At 39.5% G+C, this 26,865-nt stretch overlaps 1 protein-coding gene across 7 annotated transcripts in view; it reads left to right on the forward strand.

Moving 5' to 3' along the window:
* LOC140629402 (ankyrin repeat domain-containing protein 26-like) overlaps positions 1–26,865 on the forward strand; it is a 147,091-nt gene that overhangs the window by 70,609 nt on the left and 49,617 nt on the right. For all 7 annotated transcript variants that reach the window (XM_072818852.1, XM_072818850.1, XM_072818849.1 and 4 more), the window contains exons 17-21: positions 2,705–2,875; positions 4,594–4,627; positions 5,015–5,168; positions 14,987–15,200; positions 17,071–17,167. In XM_072818852.1, the coding sequence (XP_072674953.1) occupies positions 2,705–2,875; positions 4,594–4,627; positions 5,015–5,168; positions 14,987–15,200; positions 17,071–17,167 (670 nt within the window). The remainder of the gene's footprint in view (positions 1–2,704; positions 2,876–4,593; positions 4,628–5,014; positions 5,169–14,986; positions 15,201–17,070; positions 17,168–26,865) is intronic.

The following is a 26,865-nucleotide window of genomic DNA, read 5'->3' on the forward strand; positions in this document are numbered from 1 at the left end:
AACTCTCTGTGGAGTGCTTTTCTCTCAGGTATCCTCATGGCTTACTCCTTGCTCCCTCTTTTTCTCCCTGGTTTTTGCTTCAAGGTCACTTTCTCAGCAAAGCCCTTCTTGGTTTATCCTGACTAGTATTTCGACCACCCCTTTTGCTACAACACATTGAAATTTGATTTCTCTGCTTTAGTTTTTCTCCTCTCATACTGTGTAGTTTATTGTTACTATGTTTACTATCCTCGTGAGTAGGGTTTTTTCTGTTTATGGCCGTGTCCTCAGTGCTTAGAGAACATTCTAGCATATATAGTGCTATTCAATAAATGTTTGTTGAGTGAATGGAGTTTAACTAAACCGTGTGTATTGTTTTTAACATAATACCAATTCTCACTTAAACAGAAAGAACGGTTGGCATGGGTCCATTCTGACAATTTAACCTGTCCGTTATCTGCATTTTGTGGATTATTTGGGCCTAATCTTGTGGTTACTTGCTACTTATTCTTTTACTGGTATTTATGTTAGTTTTAATTATAGTAGAATGGAACAAAGGAAGAGCAAACTTCATTTATGTTTCATTAAGGAAAATGAAATATGGTGGTAAATTATTATAGGACTTTAAACATTTTTGCCAGAGGATATGAGCCCTCAATATCTGAAATATAAAGGTGAAGTCGGAATTTACTGCTGACTAATAAGAGGGAGCTATGCTGGCCACTTACAGTCTTTTCTGACAGAGTAGTCTTCGCTTTCTATATACAGTTTCAGGAAAAGTGGAGTTTAAGACTTGGGAGACTTTCAGAGAATTAAGTGGTTTGTCATCATCTGAAGCCACCATGGTAATTTGGGTAAGACTGTTGTTGATTGGTTGGCATTCAAGGCATGCGTATTGGAGTGATTTTGTCCCACATTGGCTATACTTCATGAGGGAGAAGCTGACATTGGTTGGCTAGTGAGTGAGGACAGATGGCATTGATCATTACAAACATTTAAAACTGGTTCTGATGGGTTCTCGTTACCATGGCTGCATGTTAGCATTCCCCCGCCAACATAACTTTGAGGTGTCTTTAACCAGTTGTTTTCTATTTAAAAGTTGCTTCTATTAACTGTTTTCAAAATGAAAGCTATTTCGTATCCATAATTACAGATTTACTTCTGAAATTTGGGTCGAGAAGAATTGTTTAATAATTGCTTTCAGGAAGATCCATCTTTTTTGGATGTTTAATTTAACTAGAAGAGTTATCTGTATGGCAGTTTTAAAACAGTAATTGCTGGTTTTGTTTTTGTTTTCAGTGCCCTAAAGTTATTCAACCGATAATCTCCTATGGGAAAATTCAGTCTTTTTGTAAATTTACATAGCTATATGCTCATAATATTTTCTTGCATGCATTTAGTCCATGAAAAAATATATATAATTTTCTGTTGGTAAATCTAGCTTTTTGTATTAGGATTAGATACTAGGCTAAAAGTATGCACAAGTTACCAAAACATTTTCTTTTTCTTTGTCCCTTTAAAATTATTTTTAAAAATGTATTTATTTGAGAGAGAGAGAGAGAGAGAGAGAGAAAGAAAGAAAGAAAGAAAGAAAGAAAGAAAGAAAGAAAGAAAAAGAAAGAGCAAGTGGGGAGAGAGAGAAAGAGATGGAGAGAGGATCTCAAGCAGACCTGGGGGTGATTCCACAACCTTGAGATCATGACCTGAGCCAAAACCAAGTCAGACACTTAAACTGACTAAGCCCTTCCAGCTATTCATTAAACTTCTCATTTTGTTTATGTAGTGTATTCCTCATTTTATTGAATTAACTGTTTTTTAAAGATTTTATTCATTTATTTTAGCGAGAGAAAGTGTGTGAGCTAGGGGGGAATAGCAGAGGGAGAGGGACACTGTGCTGAGTGTAAGCCTGATGCAGGGCTCAATCTCATGACCCTGAGATCATAGCCTGAGATGAAATCAAGCGTCAGACACTTAATTGCCTGACCCACCCAGGCACCCCTGAATTGGCTTTTTGTGTTTTCTGGTAGCTCCTTGAATTTCCTTAAGACTGAGATTTTGAAATCTTTCTTGGATAAATTACAGATCTCCATGTGTCTGAGATTGATTACAGGAAGATTATTGTAATCCTTTGTTGGTGTCATATTTCCTTGATTTTGTCATATCCTTTTGCATTGCTGTCTTTGCCTTTGAAGTAGCAGTCACCTCCTCCAGTCTTTAATGACTACCGCTCCCATGTGTCCAAACCTGATTGTTTTGCTCTGGTGATGTGCTAGAACTTCTCTATAGGAAAGCTGGTTTTCCACGAAGACTCTCTACCCCCATGGGTGATTATCTAAGTGTTTTCCAGGGGCTCCCAGATGGTGGCTGTGAGGGTGAGGGTGGCGCCAATTTATGGGCTTTTGCCGGATCCACAGCTGGGTGTGTAGTGCGTATGCCTGTTACCCGATGCATGGGCAGATGAGACTTTTCCCCCGTGCCTTGGTGAATGGCACTTGATTCCACAGGTCCTACACAGGCAGTTTTGTCCCCACAAATGACATTGTATCATAATTGTATATGTGTATTTCCTTGCATATGGTTGCACTTCATAACTGTTCTATGAATTAATAAATGAATTCAGATGGGTAACAGATGTTTACAAAAAATTTTTTTTATTCCTTACCAGTAAAATTGTTAGAAAATATTGGCTTTCTAATGGATATTTTAACTGGATTTTTGTTTTAAGTAATGATCCTGGTTTGTCTATCATGGAAATAAAGAAAGATAAAAATGTAAAGTGGGCATCAAAAGCATCTGTGATTACACCAGGCTTTGAGGAGGCCGATTCCCTAACTGGTAGTCTACTACGAGTGAGTAATGACAACAGTCTAAGTAAAATGGATCAGGATGAAAGAAGGTAAAATCCCATAAATTCTTTATTTCCCTCTGAAGGAACGTTAACTATGATTATTATATAAGTAAAACACTGTAATATAGTGTCGTACAGGCTGAGGGAAGAAATACTCAAGTATATCAAAAACACCACTTGAAAGGTTAGGATGAGGAGGAGTGACTTTTTTTTTTTAAGATTTCATGTATTTATTTGTGAGAGACAGAGAGAGAGAGGCAGAGACATAGGCAGAGGGCGAAGCAGGTTCCCTGTGGAGAGCCCAAAGCAGAACTCGATCCCAGGACCCCCAGATTAGGATATGAGTTTTGTGGTAAGAGGTTGTTTATTTAGAATCAGTTCCACCGTGCAGTATTCTCATATAATTGAATATTCAGATACTTTCCTTCATCGATTGAAAAAAAAATATATATATATATATAAAATAGTAAATATACAGACACATAGGCGATTCTGAATAGAACTAATCATTTCTTGATAGGTTTTAAGGTATTCAGTACCTTTGACAGTATCATGAATAGCTATGATTTTGTGAGGGGCTTTGGAGTATCTGATTATATTAAGTTAATATTTGTTTAGGTTCTGGGGAAAGGGGAATGGTTTTGTTTATTTACAATATGTTTATTTACAATTGAAAAACTATTCATCTATCATAGATTATTACTTTTGGATTATAAAGTTCTAAATTACAAGAGCCACAGTTACTGTACCAGCAGCGTCATTGACACATATTGTGTGCTTCATGAGTAATTGTTGAATCCATGAATGAACATTTGAATGAGTAAAGGAATGCCCATTAATGAACTTCTTTAGACGAATTAAATCTTTAGTTTATTGAAAGTAGATTTTCAATACTGCCTAGGTATGAAGTGTTTTAATTAAAAAATGTGTGTGGGATGCCGGGGTCGCACAGCAGTTGAGTGTCTTGCCTTGGGCTCAGGGCGTGATCCTGGGGTCCGACACCAGGCTCCTTGTGGGGGAACCTGTTTCTCCCTCTGTATGTCTCTGCCTGTCTCTCTCTGTGTGTCTCTCTAGTGAAGGAATAAATAAATAAAATCTTTTAAAAAAATAAAAAATTAAAAATGTATGTAAGATTCAGAAATTATTTCTAGAATAATTATAGCTAGAAATGGAATAATACTATAGATTCAATTGGTATCACATTACTTAGAAATACTTAACTTACTTTTACCACATATTTTAAAACACATGTTTGGAAGGGACATTTCCTGGACTTGAGTTCTGGGTGGTCTGCTCCTACCAGGTGTATGGGCTTGGGGAAGTTCCTTAGAATTTCTGTGCCTCATTTGCTTCCTGTGAAAAGATACCCAGTATAATTGCCTACTTCATACGGTTTGTGTAAGGCCTAAAACCCCTTTAGGATATGTAAACTGTCCCAAATAATGCATAGTAGTTGCACAGTAAAACTTCAAAACACTAATATCACGATTATTTAAAAAGGGCTTATGTCATTAAAAAAACAGTTTGCACTTTCCAAATTGATTTAGTGAAAACTTGTTTTTATTGAAAATGACAACAAAAAATGTGGTATATTTACCCCTATCAAATAATGTAAGTAACATTATGATTTTCCTTTACTTTTGCAATTTTGATCTAAATTTAATACTTTGTTAATATTGCTATTAATATTGCTTAGATATGCTTTAAATATTCTTTGTATTTTAAGTATTTAATATTTTCCTGAAAAGAATCCTTCCTCTTTTTAGACCTGCAAAGAAAACATCTAAGGAAAAGAACAAGGTAGACAAACAAACAAAATATATAATTCTATTTCATTTATGATATATTTTTATTATATTATAATTCTATTTCATTCATGATATATTTTTATTATATTATGTTGATATTTCATATTTATCAGAAACATTATTCCGTGGTAAAAAAAATTACTTTATGAAACGCATAGTGAAAAAATGAAAATTTTCCTTTGTTGTATAGACATCTGCTGTGAAAAAATTATTCAGAAACACCAATTATTGATAAAGGTCTTTTTGATAAAAATCAGTTCTTTTAAAAAGTACCTATGTTTTTGCTTTTATAAAAAGATGGATATTTATCATCTTTCTACACTTAGTATATTTTATAAATATTTGGATGACATTTTGAAATAGTATTATTTATTTGTAGGTCAAAAAGCAAGTGAATTCTGCGGAGCATCTTGATGACGAGCATCTTGATGACTTAACTCAGTCATCTGAAACAGCTTCAGAGGATTGCAAGTTGCAATACTCTGATTATAAGAGTTCCCTGTTGCTCATTGAACTTGGCATGGATTGTAAAGGTAGGGCCGTCGTATAAATATAAAGCCTTTTTCTGTATATATGGTTGTAGTAATATGTGCACATCTCGTCTAGCGCTGCGCCACACAACACTGAGGAGTTATAGAGCTACTCATCTCAGAAGTATGTTTTATATTAAAATAGAGAACTATTGAATACTCTCAGCCAAAGAACTATAATTTCCAGGGATCCCTGGGTGGCGCAGCGGTTTGGCGCCTGCCTTTGGCCCAGGGCGCGATCCTGGAGACCCGGATCGAATCCCACGTCAGGCTCCCGGTGCATGGAGCCTGCTTCTCCTTCTGCCTATGTCTCTGCCTCTCTCTCTCTCTCTCTCTCTGTGTGTGACTATCATAAATAAATAAAAATTAAAAAAAAAAAGAACTATAATTTCCATTATGGTTGTCCACGTGGGAATGGCACACTTGATGTGTTTGTGAACTCTGCTTCTCTTCTGTGTCTTCACCCAAGGTCAGGTTACCATTATTTTTCTCCTAGATTACTGAGCTAACCTCAGGACTGTTTTCCCTGCCATTCCACCTCTCAGGATCTTGGTGTACACTGCAACCATAATTACTATACATTTTTAAAAATTTACATTTCATCACGTTACCCCCTTGCTTAAAGCTTAGCTATTACTACTTAATGCTATGAGGTGAAAGACCATAGGCCACTAGCTTCATCTTGTATGGTTTCATATCCATCTTTCCATCCATGTCTCAGCCACTGTCTTAGATGGTTTTTCATATAATAGAGGCTTTCTTTCTCCAACAGCCCTAGTTAGGTAAACTGCACGTGTATGAAGTATATAATTTGATAGTTTTGTCATATATATACACATGTGAAACCATAACTGTAATTTAGACAGTTAACATATCCATCACTCTTAGTCTCCTGTCTCTTCATATTGCCTTATTATGAAACTGCCAAATTGTTTTCTAAAGTCATTGTACTATTTTCTAAACCCACCAGCAGTGTGTGAGGGTTTCTAACTCCTCCATCTATATTTATCAGTACTTAGTATGATCAGTTTTTTAATCGTAGCCATGGATGGGTATGGTGTATATATGTATACACACACACACACACATAAATACATATATATGTGTATAAATATATACATTTATGGTTGTAATATACATTTCCCTAATAACTGATAATGTTGAGCTTATTTAACATCTGTATATCTTCATTGAGCTGTCAAAATTTTTGTCATTTAAAAAGTTAGGTTTATTTCTCATTTGTCAAGTGTTGATAAATCTTTGTTTTTGTTTTTGATATCTTATTATTTTTTAAATTGGAGTTCAATTTGCCAACAGATAGCATAACACCCAGTGCTCATCCCATCAAGTGCCCCCCCTCAGTGCCCATCACCCAGTCACCCCAACCCCTCGCCCACCTCCCTTTCCACCATGCCGTGTTTGTTTCCGAGAATTAGGAGTCTCTCATGTTCTGTCACCGTCCCTGATATTTTCACTCATTTTCTCTCCTTTCCACTTTATTCCCTTTCACTATTTTTTATATTCCCCAAATGAATAAGACCATATAATGTTTGTCCTTCTCCGATTGACTTACTTCACTCAGCATAATACCCTGCAGTTCCATCCATGTCGAAGTAAATGGTAGGTATTTGTCATTTCTAGTGGCTGAGTAATAATCCATCATATACATAGACCACATCTTCTTTATCCTTTCATCTTTCGAAAGACACCAAGGCTCTTTCCACAGTTTGGCTACTATACATTGCTGCTATAAACATTGGGGTACAGGTGTCCCGGCATTTCACTGCATCTGGATCTTTGGGTAAATCCCCAGCAGTGCAGCTGCTGGGTCATAGGGTAGATCTATTTTTAAGTCTTAGAGGAATCTTCACACAGTTCTCCAGAGTGGCTGCACCAGTTCACATTCCCACCAACAGTGTAAGAGGGTTCCCTTTTCTCCGCATCCTCTCCAACATTTGTTGTTTCCTGTCTTGTTAATTTTCCCCATTCTTACTGGTGTGAGGTGGTATCTCATTGTGGTTGTTGTTTCTTTTTCCCTGATGGCCCCTGATTCGGAGCATTTCCTCATGTGCTTGTTGGCCGTGTCTATGTCTTCCTCTGTGAAAATTCTGTTGATGTCTTTTGCCCATTTCATGATTGGATTGTTTGTTTCTTTGCTGTTGAATTTACTAAGTTCTTTATAGATCTTGGATACTAGCCCTTTATCTGATAGGTCATTTGCCAATATCTTCTCCATTCTGGAGGCTGTCTTTTAGTTTTGTTGACTGTTTATTTTGCTGTTCATTTTTGCTTTGGTTTCTCTTGCCTTCATGGATGTATCTTGCAAGAAGTTGCTGTGGCCAAGTTCAAAAAGGGTGTTGCCTGTGTTCTCCTCTAGGATTCTGATGGATTCCTGTCTCACATTTAGATCTTTCATCCATTTTGAGTTTTTCTTTGTGTATAGTTTAAGAGAATGGTCTAGTTTCATTGTTATGCACGTGACTGTCCAGTTTTCCCAGCACCATTTATTGAAGAGACTTTTTTTCCAGTGGATAGTCTTTCCTGCTTTGTCGAATATAACTTGACCATAGAGTCGAGGGCCCATTTCTGGATTCTCTATTCTTTTTCATTTTCCTAGGTGTCTGTTTTTGTGCCAGTACCACACTGTCTTGATGATCACAGCTTTGTGGTACACCCTGAAATCTGGCACTTTGATGCCCCCAGCTCTGGTTTTCTTTTTTAATATTCCCCTGGCTATTCGGTGTCTTTTCTGATTCCATACAACTCTTCCGATGATTTGTTTCAACTCTCTGAAGAAAGTCCATGGTATTTTGATAGGGATTGCATTAAATGTATAAATTTCCCTGGGTACCATTGACATTTTCCCAATATTCATTCTTCCAATCCATGAGCATGGCATATTTTTCCATCTCTTTGTGTCTTCCTCAATTTCCTTCAGAAGTGTTCTATACTTTTGAGGGTAGAGATCCTTTACCTCTTTGGTTAGGTTTATTCCTAGGCATCTCATGGTTTTGGGTGCAGTTGTCAATTGGATTGACCCCTTAATTTCTTTCTTCAGTCTCATTGTTAGTGTATAGAAATGCCCCTGATTTCTGGACATTGATTTGGTATCCTGCCACACTGCTGAATTGCTGTATGAGTTCTAGCAGTCTTGGGGTGGAGTCTTTTGGGTTTTCTATGTACAGTATCATGTCAACCACAAAGAGGGAGCATTTGACTTCTTTGCCAGTGTGAATGCATTTTATTTCTTTTTGTTTTCTGATTGCTGAGGCTAGGACTTCTAGTACTCTGTTGAATAGCAGTGGTGAGAGTGGACATCCGTGTCTTGTTCCTGATCTTAGGGGTAAGGCTCCCAGTGCTTCCCCATTGAGAATAATATTTGCTGTGGGCTTTTCATAGATGGCTTTTAAGATGCTGAGGAATGTTCCCTCTATCCCTACACCCTGAAGAGGTTTGATCAGGAATGGATGCTGTAGTTTGTCAAATGCGTTCTCTGCCTGTATTGAGAGGGTCGTATGGTTCTTGTTTTTTCTCTTCTTGATATGATCAATCACATTGATTGCTTTACGAGTGGTGAACCAGCCTTGCATCCCGGGGATAAATCCTACTGGGTTATGGTGAATAATCTTCCTAATGTATTTTTGGATCCTATTGGCTACTATCTTGTTGAGCATTTTTGCATCTGTGTTCATCAGGCTTATTCTCTCTACCTCTCCTTTTTGGTGGGGTCTTGGGTTTTGGAATTAAGGGGATGCTGGCCTCATAGAATGAGTTTGGAAGTACTCCATCTCTTTCTATCTTTTGGAGCAGCTTTAGTAGACTAGGTATTGTTTCTTCTACAAATGTTTGATAGAATTCCCCTGGGAAGCCATCTGGCCCTGGACTTTTGTGTCTTGGGAGGTTTTTGATGATATCTTCAATTTCCTCCCTGGTGTTTGGCCTTTTTGGACTTTCTATTTCTTCTTGTTCCAGTTTTGCTAGTTTGTGGTTTTCCAGAAATGAGTCCCATTTCTTCTAGATTGCCTAATTTATTCGTGTATAGCTGCTCATACTAAGTGTTTAAAATTGTTTGTATTTCCGTGGTATTGGTGGTGATCTCTCCATTTTTATTTGTGACTAATTTGAGTCTTTTCTCTCTTGTTTTTAATAAGGCTGGCTAATGGGGATCCCTGGGTGGTGCAGTGGTTTAGCGCCTGCCTTTGGCCCAGGGCGCGATCCTGGAGACCCGGGATTGAATCCCAAGTCGCGCACCTGGTGCATGGAGCCTGCTTCTCCCTCTGCCTATGTCTCTGCCTGTGTGTGTGTGTGTGTGTGTGTGTGTGTGTGTGACTATCATAAATAAATAAAAAATTTTTAAAAAATAAGGCTGGCTAATGGTTCGTGTATCTTATTCTTTCAAAGAACCAACTCCTGGTTTTGTTGATCTGTTTCACAGTTCTTCGACTCTCTATTTCATTGAGTTCTGCTCAAATCTTTATTGTCTTTTTCTGCTGGGTGTAGGTTTTATTTGCTGTTCTTTCTCCAGCAACTTTAGATACAAGATTAGCTTTTACATATGGGTTCTTTCCAGTTTTTTGAGGGATGCTTATATTGCGATATATTTCCCCCTCAGGAGTGCTATTGCTGTATCCCAAGATTTTGAACAGTCGTATCTTCATTCTCATTAGTTTCCATGACTCTTTTTAATTCTTCCTGAATTTCCTGGTTGACCCTTTCATCTTTTACCAGGATGGTAGTTAACCTCCACATGTTTCCATTTCTTCTAATATTCTTCTTGTGATTTAGTCCTGTTTCAAAGCATTATGGTCTGAAAATATGCTGGGGACAATCTCAGATTTTTGTTATCAGTTGAGACCTGATTTGTGACCCAGTATGTGGTCTATTTTGGATAAAGTTCCTTGTGCACTTGAGAAGAACGTGTATTCAGTTGCATTTGTCTGTAAAGTTCTGTAAATATCTGTGAAATCCATCTGGTGCAGTGCATCATTGAAAGCTCTTGTTTCTTTGGAGATATTGGGCTTAGAAGATGTGTCATTTACAGAAAGCGACATGTTAAAATCTCCCCGTTTTAGTGTACTATTAGCTAAGTATGTCTTAATTTTGGTTACTAATTGACTGTTATACTTGGCAGCTCCCGCATTCGGGGCATAAATACTCATGATTGTTAGGTCCTCTTGTTGGAGAGATCCTTTAAGTATGATATAGTGTCCCTCTTCATCTCTCACTACAGTCTTTGGGATAAACTTTAATTTAGATGATATAAGGATAGGTATCCCTGGTTTCTTTTGAGGACTATTTGAATGGTAAAGGGTTCTCCAACCTTTTATTTTCAGGCTGTAGGTGTTCTTAGGTCTAAAATGAGTCTCTTATAGACAGCAAATAGATGGGTCTTGCTCTTTTTATCCAGTCTGAAACCCTGCGCCTTTTGATGGGGTCAATAAGCCCATTCATGTTCAGAGTTACTCTTGAAAGTTATGAATTTAGTGCCATCATGATACCTATTCAGTCCCTGTTTTTGTGGATTGTTTCCTTGGACTTCCTCTTTCTTTTACAGAGTCCCCCTTTATATTTCTTTCAGAACTGGTTTGGTGGTCACATATTCTTTCAGTTCCTGCCTGTCTTGGAAGTTCTTTCTCTCTCCTTTTATCGTGAATGAGAGCCTTGCTGGATAAAGTATTCTTGGCTGCAGGTTCTTCTCATTTAGGACCCTGACTATATCCTGCCAGCCCTTTCTGGCCTGCTAGGTCTCTGTGGAGAGGTCTGCTGTTATCCTAATACTTCTCTCCATAAAGGTTAGGAATCTCTTGTCTCTTGCTGCTTTAAGGATCTTTTCTTTATCTTTGGAATTTGCAAGTTTCACTGTTAACTATCGAGGTGTTGAGTGGTTTTTATTGATTTCAGGGGGCGATCTCTCTATCTCCTGGATCTGGTTGCCTGTTTCCCTTCCCACGTTAGAGAGGTTCCCAGCTATGATTTGTTCAAATATGCTTTCTGGTCCTCTGTCTCTTTCGGTGGCCTCTGGAACCCCTATTAACCCTAAGTTAAACTAGATTTTTCCTTCTGAGGCTGTCATTTGTTTCCCTTAACCTTTCCTCATGACCCTTTAATTGTTTTTCTCTTTTTTTCCTCAGCTTCCTTCCTTGCCATCAACTTGTCTTCTATGTCACTCACTGGTTCTTCTACCTCTTTAACCCTCATTGTTAGGACCTCCAGTTTGGATTGCATCTTATTTAATTGATTTTTAATTTCTGCCTGATGAGATCTAAATTCTGCAGTCATAAAGTCTCTTGAGTCCTTTATGCTTTTTTCTAGAGCCACCAGTAGCTTTATAATTGTGTTTCTGAATTCGCTTTCTGACATTGAATTGTAATCCAGATTTTGTAACTCTGTGGGAGAGAGGACTGTTTCTGATTCTTTCTTTTGAGGTGAGTTTTTCCTTCTAGTCATTTTGTTCAATGCAGAGTGGCCAAAAAAAAGTTGTACTGGAAAAAGGAGAAAAAGAGAGGAAAGGGGGGCAAGGGGGAGGACAAACAGAAAACAAAAAGCAAGAGGAGGTATCCTCTGATTCTATATACTATAAATCCCTTGACTTCCCCTGGGACTTTCCAGTGCTGCTTGGTCAATGCTTTTTCCCCTGTCCTTCCAGCTGGTTTTCTGGGGGAGGGGCCCGCTGTGGTGATTCTCAGGTGTGTGCACCTGGGGGAGCTGCCCAGCCCCTTGCCAGGTGCAGGGCTCAGTGCAAGCTGTTTATCCTGTGAAGCTCCTGTTCAGTCCCAGGTACAAGGTGACAGCAGGAGGAACAACAAGAGTGGCGGCAGCCAGCTCTCCATCTCTTGAGTCAGCTCCCACAGTAACTACCACAGCTCCCAGTCCGCAGGGGCCTGGGTGGTCCGGGGGCAGGGGGCGTAGATTTGCACAGCTCGGGGCCGCGTGGCAGCAGGAGCATCCTTGCTGCCCTGTGTCCTCCCGGCCTCTACCTGCCCCGGGGGGAGTGCCGGATCCTGGGCTGTGTCCCCGGTGCCCTGGGTTCTGGGGTCTGCACCGCTGGAATCACATTCCCGGGGCCGCACAGTGGCCGCCACCTGAGCTGCTCCTGGGGCCCCACTGGGCGCGGCGTCCAGCCCTTTAGGGAGCTCAGCCTGTAGTGTGTGGAGGGATCTCCCCCAGAGTGCAGTTGCTCTTTTAGTGCCCCTGGGAGCCTGAGGGCATCTGTACCCCTTCTGGGATCCTGCCCGAGCTCCCTGCAAGCGCCTTTCCTTCCAGGAAGATTGGTAAAGTTTCTGCTTCTCCAGGACTGGGCTTTCCTGTCCTGGGGGCACTAGCTGCGTGGCCTTTGCCTGGCTCCTCATGGGGGCTCCTCCCCCTTGGATGCTTTTTTATTTCTTTATGTTTTTCCGTCTTCCTACCTTGATAGAAGCGCGAACTCTTCTGACTGTAGCATTCCAGCTCTTCTCTCTTTAAATCTCAGGCCGAATTCATAGGTTTTCAGGATGATTTGAAAGTTATCTAGGTAAGTTGGTGGGGACTGGTGACTTCGGGACCCTACTTTTCTGCCATCTTGCCCCGCCTCCTTCTCTTTTTAATATATACCTCAGTGCTATAAATGGTGAGATGAGTGCTATTCTTGGAGGATTCCAGAAATTTTTAACATATTATGTTTTTATTTTCATTCAATATGTGATACTTTGTAATTTCTTTTTTCATTACTTCTTTATTCCAAGGGTTTTTAAAAGATTTTTATGTATTTGAAAGAGAAGGAGAGAGAGAGAAAGAGAGCGCATAGGCGAAGGGAGGTCCAGAGGGGTAAGCGTCCTTCCCTCTGAGTGGGAAGCCCAACATGGGGCTCAATCCCAGGACCCGGAGATCATGACCTGAGCTAAAGGCAGACACTTAATCCATTGAGCCACCTAGGTACCCAGACCCAGGGGTTATTTAGATGTGCATTATTAATCAGTTTGCAAGTATTTGAGTATTTTCCAGAGGTAGGTTTGTTCTTCATTTCTAATTTGATCACTTTGTGGTCACAGAACACACTTTCATGACTTCAATCCTTTTGACTTAACTCCCTTTATTAAGGTTTATTTTATGACCCAGAATATAATCTCTTTTGGTAAATGCTCCATGGATACTTGAGAAAGATGGTGGTGGTCAAGTCTTCTATATCCTTGATGATTTTCTGCCTATTAAAATCTCAGACTAAAATTGTAAATTTGCCTGTTTCTCTTTGCAGTTCTGTTGATTTTTGCCTTATGTATTTTGATGTTATTAATAGATTCAAAAGCATTTAGGTTTGTTATGCTTATTTGTCGACCCTTTCATCATTAACAAATGACCTTATACATCACGAGAATATATATTGCTTTGAAATCTATTTTGCCTGGCATTAATATTGCTACTCAAGCTCAGCCTTCTTTTGTCAAGTGTGAGTGTGGTATATCCTTATTTTTGTCCTTTTCACAAATTTGTGTCTTTACATTTATTTATTTATTTATTTATTTATTTTAATTTGTGTGTGTGTGTCTTTACATATAAATTGAATTTTTTATAGGCAGCCTATGGTTGTCTCTTACATTTTTATCCATTCTGACAGTCTGCCTTTTAATCGAGGCTTTTAGACCATTTTCTTTCTTTCTTTTATTTTTTGACAATTTTCATTTACTCTGATTATTGATACAGTTGATATAAATCTCTCATCCTGTTTGCTTTCCGTTTGACCTGCTTTGTTCCCATTTTCTTTGCTTTCTGCTTTCTTTTAGATTAATAAACTAATTTTTACGAGTTCAATTTATACTTATATATAAATATACACATATGTGTATGTATGGGCTTTGTTTATTACTTAACAAAGCTTAAGATTTGCTATTTTAGTGATTGCTTTAGGGTTTAAAGCATATGACTCAAGCATCACAGTCCACCTTCTTGTAGTGTTATACCACATTATATGTAGTTTAAGAAAATTCCAATAGGGAACACGTGAGTAGCTTAGTGGTTGAGCATCTACCTTTGGCTCAGGGTGTGATCCCAGGGTCCTTGTATCAAGTCCCACATCAGGCTATCTCAGGGAACCTGCTTCTCCCTCTGCCTGTGTCTCTGCCTCTCTCTCTCTCCATGTCTCTCATGAATAAATAAATAAAATCTTTTTTTAAAATTACAATAGTTTACTTCCATTTCTTCTCTCCTAGCCAGATCCTTTGTGGGTCTGTGGGATTATAGTTTTCATTCAGTTTAGAAAGGTTTCAGTCATGTTTTCTTTTCTTTTTAAAAGATTTTAAAGTTCTATTGATAATAAGATTTTATTCATTTATTTGAGAGAGAGAGCATGAGCAGGGAGAGAGGCAGAGGAAGAGGGAGAAGCAGACTCCCTACTAAGCAGGGAGCCCACCATGTGGCTTGATCCCAGGACACCAAGATCATGACCTGAGCCGAAGGCAGACACCCACCGATTGAGCCACCCAGGCACCTGGTATAATCTCTTTACGTTGAAGTTACTCAATATTTATTTCATGTATGAATGAGTTAATGTGAACATGCTCGGTCCCTTATATGCAAAAAATACTCATATTGTTTTATTTTACTTTTTAAAAGAACAAATTTGTGAGAGAGCATGAGCAGGAGATGGGGAGAGGAACAGAGAGGGAGGGAACGAGGGGGTAAAGAACCTTAAGCAGACTCTGTGCTGAGTGCAGCACCCAGTGCCAGGTTCAATCCCACAACTGTGAGATCATGACCTCAGCCAAAACCAATAATTGGATGCTTTACCACCTGACCCACCCTGATGCCTCCTGTATTTTATTTCTGTTTTTGTTTTTCCTCTGGTGTAGATTCTGTTAGCGTATTGACAATCCAGAATGCAATTCTTAAATACAAAAGATCAATAGAATTAAAAAGAAAAGACTGTGAACAACTTACAAGAAAAATTTTACAAGTGGAATATAAGGTCAATGGACTAGAACAGTTGCTATCAGAAACAAAAGAAATGAAATCTCAGTTAGAGCATCAAAAAGTGGAATGGGAACGAGAACTCTACAGTTTAAGGTATGACATCTTGGTTTTAAGGAAATATTTCAACTATTTACTTTTTTTTTTTTTTTAATAGACTCCACACTCAGCGTGGGGCTTGAACTCACAACTCTGAGATCAAGAGTCACATGCTCTGTCAACTGAGCCAGCCAGGAACCCCTTGAAATACTTACTTTTATGCTGCAGATGTGTAGGAGAAGTTTTGTAATTGCTAATTTGCCTTCTGGGATTTTATAGGGAAGGAAACTCCATTAGAAATGTGAAGTATCAGAAGACGAATGGGTAAAGAAGCAGTGGTCTATGTATATACAATGGAATATTCCTCAGCCATTAGAAACGACAAATACCCACCATTTGCTTCCACGTGGGTGGAACTGGAGGGTATTATGCTGAGTGAAATAAGTCCATCGGAGAAGGACAAACATTATATGGTCTCATTCATTTGGGGAATATAAAAATTAATGAAAGGGAATAAAGGGGAAAGGAGAGAAAATGAGAGGGAAATATCAGTGAGGGTGACAGAACATGAGAGACACGTAACTCTGGGAAACGAATAAGGTGTAGTGGAAAGGGAGGTGAGTGGAGGCTGGGGTGACTGGCTGATGGGCACTAAGGGGGGGCACTTGACGGGGTGAGCACTGGGTGATATGCTGTATGTTGGCAAATTGAACTCCAATTTTTTTTTTTAAAAAGTTGTAAAGTGTGAGATTCTTTGAAATAATACTGCAAGGTTTTAACAGTGAATACTTCTAATAATTTAATGTATATTCTAAAGCATAATTTTAATGACCATGTAGAAGTCCATCATATGTAAACCTCATTATTTAACAAATTGAATTTTGGTTGTTTTCCATTTTCCTATAGTTTAATTAATGCTATAAGGAATGTCTTTTATTTAATTCTGTTTCTACAGTCTTGGTTAATTGGAATAAATTCTTTAATATAGTATTGTGTTAATGTATAAAAATATTTAGTAGAGGTCTCTGATCCATATTTTTAAATTGTTCTCAGGGAATTTTATATTATATGCCCCCCAACAGAGTGTGAAATGGCCAATTTTTCTCAAGACAGAAAAATTGGTTTATTCTTAACATATGCAGGGGTTAAAAAGTAAAATGGAAAAATGATTAATGGTTAAGTTTTTTTTAACATTTCTCACATATATAAAGAAAATTAATTCAAAAGTCTATGCTGAAAGCACATCTTACTCTATTCTTTACTTAATTAATATGGATCCTGTGATGTTTTCAAAGGAGTTTTCAAATGATTTATAAAATACATAATGATCAACAAGGTTGAGAATATTACAGAATAAGAAACATAAAAAGCATGGGCAATAGATTTTAGGCTCCCTAGTCTAGTGCTGGATCAGAGTCATCTGCAGGTGTATGGTGTGTAAACGACATCTGCTGATGCTGTCTTACACTGAAGATCATTTTTAGAGGTACCTGTGATGTTTTGTGAAATAAAAATGTATTTCTAGTGAATTTATAAAATTGTTGATAAACAGCAACTTCTCTTTTTAATTAGTAATGAAATGATTTGTCTTAATTGAAGTGTAATTATGACTTTGTGGAGAAAAATGACAATTTTGAACCCTTTCTTAAATAATTTCAGAATTCCTTTGCTTACAACATCTCCCAGAGTTATTACTGACTAAAACTTACTAAGTTGCAAAATGCTTTCTCATTGCTTCTTTTAAACTATATATCTTTTTGAAGATATTGAAGTGATAAATTGAAAAACATGAGCCCTAGAAAGGGAAAAAAATTGAGAACAGAAAAATTTCCTTTGGATAATGAACCAACATATGTGGAACCAGATCATAAAATAAAAGTTTTATTGCTAACAAAACAAATTTTAAAATGAACACATGCATTTGCAGATTGACCTTAAAACAAGAAAAAGAAAAAAGAAGAAGTGCTGAAATTTTATATATAAATATTAAGGAGCAATTAAGAAGTAAAGAAGAGCTGAGTGAAGTAAGTCAATCATAGACAGACAAACATCATATGGTTTCACTCTATGGGGACTATAAAAATACTGAAAAGGATTATAGGGGAAAGGAGAGAAAATCAGTGGGAAAAAGTAGAGAGGGTGACAACACATTAGAGACTCCTAACTCTGAGAAATGAACAAGGGATAGTGGAAGGGGAGGTGGGCGGGGGGTGGGGAGACTGGGTGACGGTCACTGAGGGGGCATTTGACAGGTGAGCACTGGGTGTTATGCTGTATGTTGGCAAATCGAACTCCAATAACAAATATACAAAAAAAAATAGTATTCCATCATGTAATACTCTGGGCATTCTGTTCTCGCGAAAGCTGCCTCTGAACATCATTTTGCTCTTCTATAACCTAGAGACACATTTTCATTAGGATTTTGGATCTTATCATTAAAAAAAAAAGTCAAAAGGCTTAAGAGAACTTAAAAAAAATGTTCAAGAGTGGCCTTTTTTATAACAAGGCTTTTCATCCTCAATGAATAATTCAAATTTTAAATTAAATGACAGCAAAATGTACCATAGAGTAAAAATACAAGTAGACATAGTATTGTGAAATAAAATTTCTGTGTAAAACATTTAACTAGCTTCATCAGCATCTCAAGGAAATCTAGCTCATATTTCAACATTAAAAAATTCAAAACTGGGACACCTGGGGTCTCAGTGGGTTAAGTGTCCAACTCTTTTTATGGCTCAGGTCATGATCTCACGATCACGAGACTCCGAACCAGGTGAGGCTGGAGACTCAGATCATGAGACTCAGAACCAGAGTCTGCTGGAGATTCATTTCCCTCCCTCTCCCTCTACTCCTTTCCCCCCAGCCCATGCTCTGTGTAAAAATAAATACAATTCCATAAATCAATAAATCAATATAACATTTATCTCATTTTACCTTCCATCCCTTCATTCAAAATATATACATAGGGCATATGTGAGAGGCCAAGAATTCCAATAAGGTAGTAATTGTGGCTACAAAGATCATGGTTGCTATTAGGTTAAAATGAAATGTTTAATCTATTTGAAGCCTAACAATATGTATTATATCAAAGGGATACTATAAATAATATTGATGGAAATATACAATTACTGCCAAAAATTTACCTGATTCAAATTATTTTTTACACCCTTCAATTCCAAGTTTCGTCTTCTAAGATTAAGTTGAAGTTGTTTGATTTCAACTTCTTTACTATATTGCTCTTCTTTACTTCTTGTTTTTATAATAAATTTATTTTTTATTGGTGTTCAATTTACCAACATACAGACTAACACCCAGTGCTTATCCCGTCAAGTGCCCCCCTCAGTGCCCGTCACCCATTCACCCCCACCCCCTGCCCTCCTCCCCTTCCACCACCCCTAGTTTGTTCCATGCACATTGAAGTTCCGTGCACATTGAAGCAAATGCTGGTTATTTGTCATTTCTAGGGACTGAGTAATATTCCATTTTATATATAGACCACATCTTCTATATCCATTCATCATTTGATGGATACTCAGGCTGCATCCACCGTCTGGCTATTCTGGAAAATGCTGCTATAAACATTGGGGTGCAGGTGTCGCGGTTTTTCACTGCATCTCTATCTTTGGGGTAAATCCCGAGTGGTGCTATTGCTGGGTCATAGGGTAGCTCTATTTTTAACTCTTTGAGGAACCTCCACACAGTTTTCCATAGTGGCTGCACCAGTTCACATTCTCACCAACAGTACAAGAGGGTTCCCCTTTCTCCACCTCCTCTGCAACATTTGTTGTTTCCTGTCTTGTTAATTTTCCCCATTCTCACTGGTGTGACATGGTATCTCATTGTGGTTTTGATTTGTATTTCCCTGATGGCAAGTGATGTGGAGTGTTTTCTCATGTGCTCGTTGGCCATTTGTATGTCTTTTTTGGTGAAATTTCTGCTCATGTCTTTTGCCCATTTCATGATTGGATTGTTTCTTTGCTGTTGAGTGTACTAAGTTCTTTATAGATCTTGGATACTAGCCCTTTACCTGATAGGTCATTTGCAAATAACTTCTCCCATTCTGTAGGTTATCTTTTAGTTTTGTTGACTGTTTCTTTTGCTGTGCAGAAGATTTTTATCTTGATGAGGTCCCAATGGTTTATTTTTGCTATTGTTTCCCTTTGCCTTCATAGATCTATCTTGCAAGAAGCTGCAGTGGCCGAGTTTACAAAGGCTGTTGCCTGTGTTCTCCTCTAGGATTCTTTTTTTTTTCTTTTTTAATTTTTATTTATTTGTGATACTCACAGAGAGAGAGAGAGAGAATGAGGCAGAGACACAGGCAGAGGGAGAAGCAGGCTCCATGCACCGGGAGCCCGACGTGGGATTCGATCCTGGGTCTCCAGGATCGCGCCCTGGGCCAAAGGCAGGCGCCAAACCACTGCGCCACCCAGGGATCCCTCCTCTAGGATTCTGATGGATTCCTGTCTCACGTTTAGATCTTTCCTCCATTTTGAGTTTATCTTTGCGTGTGGTGCAAGAGAGTGGTCTAGTCTCATTCTTCTGCACGTGGCTGTCCAGTTTTCCCAGCACCATTTATTTTATTTATTTATTTTATTATTATTATTTTTTATTTATTTATGATAGTCACAGAGAGAGAGAGAGGGAGGCAAAGACATAGGCAGAGGGAGAAGCAGGCTCCACGCACCGGGAGCCTGATGTGGGATTCGATCCCGGGTCTCCAGGATCATGCCCTGGGCCAAAGGCAGGCGCCAAACCACTGCGCCACCCAGGAATCCCCCCCAGCACCATTTATTGAAGAGAGCGTCCTTTTTCCAGTGGATAGTCTTTGCTGCTTTGTCAAATATAATTTGACCATGGATTCGAGGGCCCATTTCTGGATTCTCTCTTCTGTTCTATTGATCTATTTGTCTGGTTTTGTGCCAGTACCACACTGTCTTGATGATCAAAGCTTTGTAAGACAACTTGGAATCCGGCATTGTGATGTCCCCAGCTCTGGTTTTCTTTTTCAATATTCCCCTAGCTGTTCGGGGTTTTTTCTGATTCCACACAAATCTTAAGATTATTTATTCCAGCTTTCTGAAGAAAGTGAAGAAAGTCCATGGTATATGGATAGGAAAGCATTGAATGTAAATCGCCCTGGGTTAGCATAGACATTTTGACAATATTAATTCTTCCAATCCATGAGCATGGAATATTTTTCCATCTCTTTGTGTCTTCCTGGATTTCTTTCAGAAGTGTTCTGTAGTTGTTAGGGTATAAATCCTTTATCTCTTTGGTTAGGTTTTCCTTGGTATTGGTGGTGATCTCTCCTTTTTCATTCGTGATTTTATTAATTAGAGTCTTTTCTCCTTTGTTTTTTAAAAGGCTGGCTAATGGTTTACGTATCTTATTCTTCCTTTCAAAGATCCAACCTCTGGTTTTGTTGATCTGTTCCACAGTTCTTCTGGTCTCTATTTCATTGAGTTCTGCTCAAATCTTCACTCTCTCTGTTCTGCTTGGTGTAGGTTTTATTTACTGTTCTTTCTCCAATTCCTTTAGGTGCAAGGTTAGCTTGTGTCTTTGAAGTTTTTTTCCAATCTTTTGAGGGATGCTTGTATTGCAATGCATTTCCCGCTTAGGATTGCTTTGGCTGTATCCCAAGGATTTTGAATGGTTGTATCTTCATTTTCATTAGTTTCCATGAATCTTTTTATTTCTTCTCTAATTTTCTGGTTGACCCATTCATCTTTCAGCAGGATGGTCTTTCTCCTCCCTGTGTTTGCGTTTCTTCCAGATTTCTTCTTGTGATTGAGTTCTAGTTTCAAAGCATTGTGGTCTGAAAATATGCAGGGGACAGTCCCAATGTTTTGGTATCGGGTGGCCTATTCTGAGAAAGTTCCATGAGAAGACTATGTATTCAGTTGCTTTTGGATGTAAAGTTCTGTAAATATCTGTGAAATCCATGTGGTGTAGTGTATCATTTAAAGCTCTTGTTTCTTTGGAGATGTTGTGCTTAGAAGATCTGTCATTTGCAGAACGTGCCGTGTTTAAGTCTCCTACTACTAGTGTATTATTATCTAAGTATGCCCCTACTTTGGTTATTAATTCATTGATAGACTTGGAAGCTCCCACATTAGAAGCATAAATATTCATGATTGTTAGATCTTCTTGTTGGATAGACCCTTCAAGTATGATATAGTGTCCCTCTTCATCTCTTAACTGCAGTCTTTGGGATAAACTTTAATTTATCTGATATAAGGATGGCTACCCCTGCTTTCTTTTGAAGACCATGTGAATGGTAAATGGTTCTCCAACCTTTTATTTTCATGCTGTAGGTGTCCTTATATCTAAAATGAGTCTCTTGTAGACAGCAAATAGATGGGTCTTGATTTTTTTATCCAGTCTGAAACCCTGCGTTTTTTGATGGGATCATTTAGCCCATTCACATTCAGAGTACCTATTGAAAGATGTTAATTTACTGTCATTGTAATGTCTATTCAGTCCCTGCTTTTGTGGATTATTTCTTTGGGCTTCCTCTTTCTTTTACAGGGTCCCCATTAATATTACTTGCAGAGCTGGTTTGGTGGTCACATATTCTTTCAGCTTCTGCCTATCTTAGAAGCTCTTTATCCTATTCTGAACCAAAGGCTCACTGGATAGAGTATTCTTGGCTGCATGTTCTTGTCATGTAGAACCCTGAATATTTCCTGCCAGCTGTTTCTGGCCTGCCAGATCTCTGTGGAGAGGTCTGCTGTTAATCTAATATTTCTCCCCATATAAGTTAGAAATCTCTTGTTTCTTGCTGTTTTAAGGACTTTCTTTTTCTTTGGAATTTGCTTGTTTCACCATTAAATGTCGAGTTCTGCTTTTTTTCCCTTCCCCTTGGTGGGGGACCTCTCTATCTCCTGGACCTGAATGCCTTTTTCCCTCCCCCAAATTAGGGAAGTTCACAGGTATGATTTGTTCAAATATCCTTTCTGGCCCTCTGGCCCTCCTGTGGAACCCCAATTATGCGTATATTTTTTCCTTCTGAGGCTCTCGATTATTTCCCTTAACCTTTCCTCATGGTCTTTTAATTGTTTTTCTGTTTTCTCTTAAGCTTTCCTCTTTGCCATCAACTTGTCTTCTGTGGCACTCACTCTTTCCTCTAACTCATTAACCCTCATTGTTAGGACCTTCAGTTTGGATTGCATCTCATTTAATTAATTTTTAATTTTGGACTAAGTAGATCAAAATTCTGCAGTCATGAAGTTTCTTTAATACTCTCTGCTTTTTTACAGAGCCACCACTAGCTTTATAATTGTGCTTTTGAATTGGCTTTCTGACATCAAATTGTAATTCAAATTCTATAAGTCTGTGGAAGAGAGTACTGTTTCTGATTCTTTTGTGGTGAGAGCTTCCTTCTAGTCATTTTGCTCACTGCAGAGTGGCTGTATGAACGGGCTGAGTCAAGAATATCAACCACAATCTAAGTCAATTTCACCTTAGATGATTGTTTTTAAACATTTCATTTATGTATTCATGAGAGACACCGAGAGAGGGGCAGAGACACAAGCAGAGGGAGAAGCAGGCTCCATGCAGGGAGCCTGATGTGGCACTTGATCCTGGGACTCCAGGATCATGCCTTGAGCTGAAGGCAGGCACTAAACCACTGAGCCACCCAAGGTTTCTTATCCTTCGATGATTCTGACTGTTCCATGACATGAAATTGAAAACGAAGAGAAGAACAAAATAACACAAAATGACCACTAAAGTGAAAAACAAATTTTAAAACAAAGTAGTAGAAAATAAAAGGCCAAGAATGCCAAGGAAGAAAAAAAGAGAAAAAAAAGCAAAGGTAAAGAGGGGAAAAAGAAAAAAAGAAGTAGAAAAATAAAATGTTGGGGGGGACTGGGACATGGTGGTGGTGATGAAGTTGTAGTGGAGGGAGAATGTAGTCTACCTGAGGGGTCCTAGGGGGTGATCCTCTTGGTCCTGGGTGTATTAAGTTCTGTATGTTAGAAGATACTGAGTCCCAAATTTCTATAAACCAGAAATACTTGTAGAGAGACCCAACATTGTTCCCCAAAACATAAATGAGATAAAAAGGGGGGCAGAATGGGAACGAAGAGAGAATATAGTCTCACAGAATGAACCAGCACGGTATACCACTTGGTTCTGGGTGCATGCTCGTCCTGTTTTAGAAGGTATTGTGCCATTGTAGAACAAAATGAGGTAGAGAAAACAAAAAAAGCACACACACACAAAACATATCTCGTCTAGCTCCCAAAATTAAGTTGAGTATGTTGAAGGGAATCTAGAAGTGGAAAATCTATCTAAGACGTGTAATTGTAAAAATATGAGTCAAAAAGGAAGAAACCTGAAAATGAAGAGGTGGCAAAATATTGTAGTTAAGGTGGGAAAAGAGAAAGAAAATTGGAAACTTACAGTCTGATATAAAAATGAGTTGTACTGGAACATGGGTGGGGGGGCGGGGAAGAGGGGTACCCTCTAGTTCTATATACTGTAGATCCCTCGACTTCCCCTGGAGCTTTCCAGCGCTGCTGGGTGGGGAACTTGCTCTTCCCCTGTCCTTCCAGCTGGTCTTCTGGGGGAGGGGCGGGCTGTGCCGATTCTCAGGTGTGTGTACCTTGGGGAGCTGCCCCGCCCCCTGCTGGGTGCAGGGTCACGGGGAGCCGACCTGACCTCCCGTGAGGCCCGTGTCCCCTGGCGGCCACGCCTCTCCCAGGCACCGGGTGACACCAGGAGGGACAACCACACCGGCAGCGGCCAGGTCTCCCTGGCCCTGGAGGGCGCCCCCTGCAGTGACTCCCCCCATCTCCCAGTCCACAGGGGCCTGGATGCTCCCGGGGCAGGAGGGGCAGGAGTGTCCTCGCTGTCCTGGGCCCTCCCCGCCTCGGCCTGTCCCGGGGAGAGCAGGATCCCGGCTGTGTCCCCTGGGGTCCGGGGCCTGCGCTGCTGGAGTCTGGCTCCCGGAGCCCCTCCCGACACACCGGCTTCTCCCCGAGGCCCCGCGCAGCGCGCTCCAGCCCTTTACGGAGCTGGGCCGGTGTGGGGGGCGCTCGACCCTGCGCACTTCCTCTGTCAGTGACCCCGGAGACTGGAGGTCCCCACCCCCCACGTCCTGGCGGAGTTTCCAGCTGAGCGCCTTTCCATCCCGGAGGAATCCGGGGCGGATTTTAAAGCTCCCACTTGTCTGCTTCTCCAGGGCTGCGCTTACCCGCCTGGGAGGCTTTCCCCGCTGCAGGCCTCAGCCCGGCTCCTCCGGTGCCCCTCCCCACTTGATTCTTTTTTATTTTTTTCCGCCTCCCTACCTTGTTAGGAGCGAAAACCCTTCTCTCTGTAGCGTTCTGACTGTTCTCTCTTTAAATCTCAGTTCGGGGGGATCCCTGGGTGGCTCAGCGGTTTGGCGCCTGCCTTTGACCCAGGGCTGACCAGGGCTGAGTCCCGGGATCGAGTCCCACGTGGGGCTCCCAGCATGGAGCCTGCTTCTCCCTCCTCCTGTGTCTCTGCCTCTCTCTCTCTCTTTCTCTCTCTATCATAAATAAATAAATAAATCTTTAAAAAAAAAATCTCAGGTCGGGCACTTGCCAGGGGAGGGGGGGGCACTTGACGGGATGAGCACTGGGTGTTATACTATATGTTGGCAAATCGAGCTCCAGTAAAAAAGTAAATAAAAATCAATCATCAATCAATCTCAGGTCGAATTCGTAGGTGTTCAGGATGATTTGAAAGTTATCAAGGTAAGTTGGTGGGGCCAGGTGCTTGAGGATCCCTACTCCTCCCTCACCTTGCCCCCGCCCCACCCAAGATGGGATTCTAAACAATCACCTTTGCAAACGAAATGAGTCAGAAATGTCTCATACTAAAATGAATTCTGAGGTATTTTCTTTAGTTATTTTGAAGTACGTGTGTATGTATTTGTACGTATGTATATTTTATTTTTTGGAATTATTATTTTTCTCCATGCATGTGTATATTTCTAAAAAACCAACCCTGTACATTATGGTAAGTACAGAGGATTTTAAAAGAATACATATATATTTGTGGGTGAGTGTGTGTGTATGTATATACATATATACATACGTACATACATACACATACGGGTCTATATAGGGAGGAGTGAAGTTTGTAGTCCATTCATTAATTTAAATGCATTTGTCTGCAGGTGTCAAATAGTGACATTCATAATGCCCTTATCTGAAGTAGAAGTTTTTATTATTTTGGAAAATAGTATGGAATTTATGAGCTTTCCATAAGCACAAAACTCTTGCTACTAACAACATATGTTTTAGTTTTTGGCAATTCCTTCACCACCTCTATATTCATAGAGGGGTTAGTTTCACACTTCCACTGATGAACAGGAGGAAAAGTGTAGCCCGTTTTAAGACCTTACTTCAGATGTTAGTCTCCTACTTTTGAGATGAGTAACAATTTGCTCCAAGTAGTATCTGATTTCATTACAAGGAGCTTTTTTTTTAAATTTTTTAATTTATTTATGATAGTCACAGAGAGAGAGAGGCAGAGACATAGGCAGAGGGAGAAGCAGGCTCCATGCACCAGGAGCCCGATGTGGGCTTCGATCCCGGGTCTCGAGGATCGCGCCCTGGGCCAAAGGCAGGCGCCAAACCGCTGCGCCACCCAGGGATCCCTACAAGGAGCTTTTGAAATAATCATATGCTGTAATATATACTTACTGATAATTTATTGATAAGTCTTTTGTTCCTAGTAAAATAGCTCAGTGTATTTTCCCCTCTTCTGCATTTATTGCCATTTTAAACATCTGAAGAGGAAATAAAATTAGTTGCAGCCACAAATAATCTCATGATTTTTCTAGGAGCTACATAAATTTTACCTTAGTTAGTATTGGTATTTTGAAATATAAGGCTTTTTATTTTCTTTTTAAAAGACTTTATGGATTCATTTGACAGAGCACAAGCAGGGGGAGTGGAGGCAGAGGGAGAGAGAAAAGCAGGCTTTCTGTGGAGCAGGGAGCCTGACACGGGACTTGCTCTCAGGATCCGGGGACCATGACCTCAGCCGAAGGCAGAGGCTTAACTGACTGAGCCACCCAGCCACTCCTGAAATACAAGGCTTCTTTTGTATTTAAGATTCACACTAGAGAAGTAGCTGCAGTTTGGTGCCAGAATAGTGGTAGTGGGTACAAAGACCTGGGGAATGTCCTGCAGCTCACTTAGTATTTTTAACCTCTCCATTCTGGAATTGTGATAACTAAAAGAGATAATTAATGTGTGCAGACATGTTTGTAGTACAATGCCTAGATTTATTAGTTATCAGTAGATAAAATTCTTATAACTGAGTATAGAAATGTTAGAAAAGTCGAATACGTATGGAATATTCTCAGGACAAAGTGAGGTTAGGAAATTGAATCTGTCCAAATATATGCAGAGCTAAGGGTTTTCCTGTGGACTGTGTTAGACATGAGACTATAAACTCAATTTTAGTGTAGTCAGATGTATTAGTTTTTTTCTTTCAAGCCTTCTGAGTTTGTTGTAAACCAGAGAAAGACCTTTCCAATTCTGAGATTCTTAGGATTTTGTCATGATTTCTTTTTCCTTTCATGCATTCATTGCTTTCAATTAAACTTTTGAACTTTGGGGAATTTATGCTTGTATAAAAGTTTGAGCTTGGATCCAACTTTGTGTTTTTCCAGTTGGATATCCACTTAACTGCAACCCATTCCTTGTATAAACATAGGATATTCTTTGATTTCAGAGAAAAT

The sequence above is a fragment of the Canis lupus genome, assembly GCF_048164855.1.
Source record: "Canis lupus baileyi chromosome 5 unlocalized genomic scaffold, mCanLup2.hap1 SUPER_5_unloc_2, whole genome shotgun sequence".
NCBI classification, from domain to species: Eukaryota; Metazoa; Chordata; class Mammalia; order Carnivora; family Canidae; genus Canis; species Canis lupus.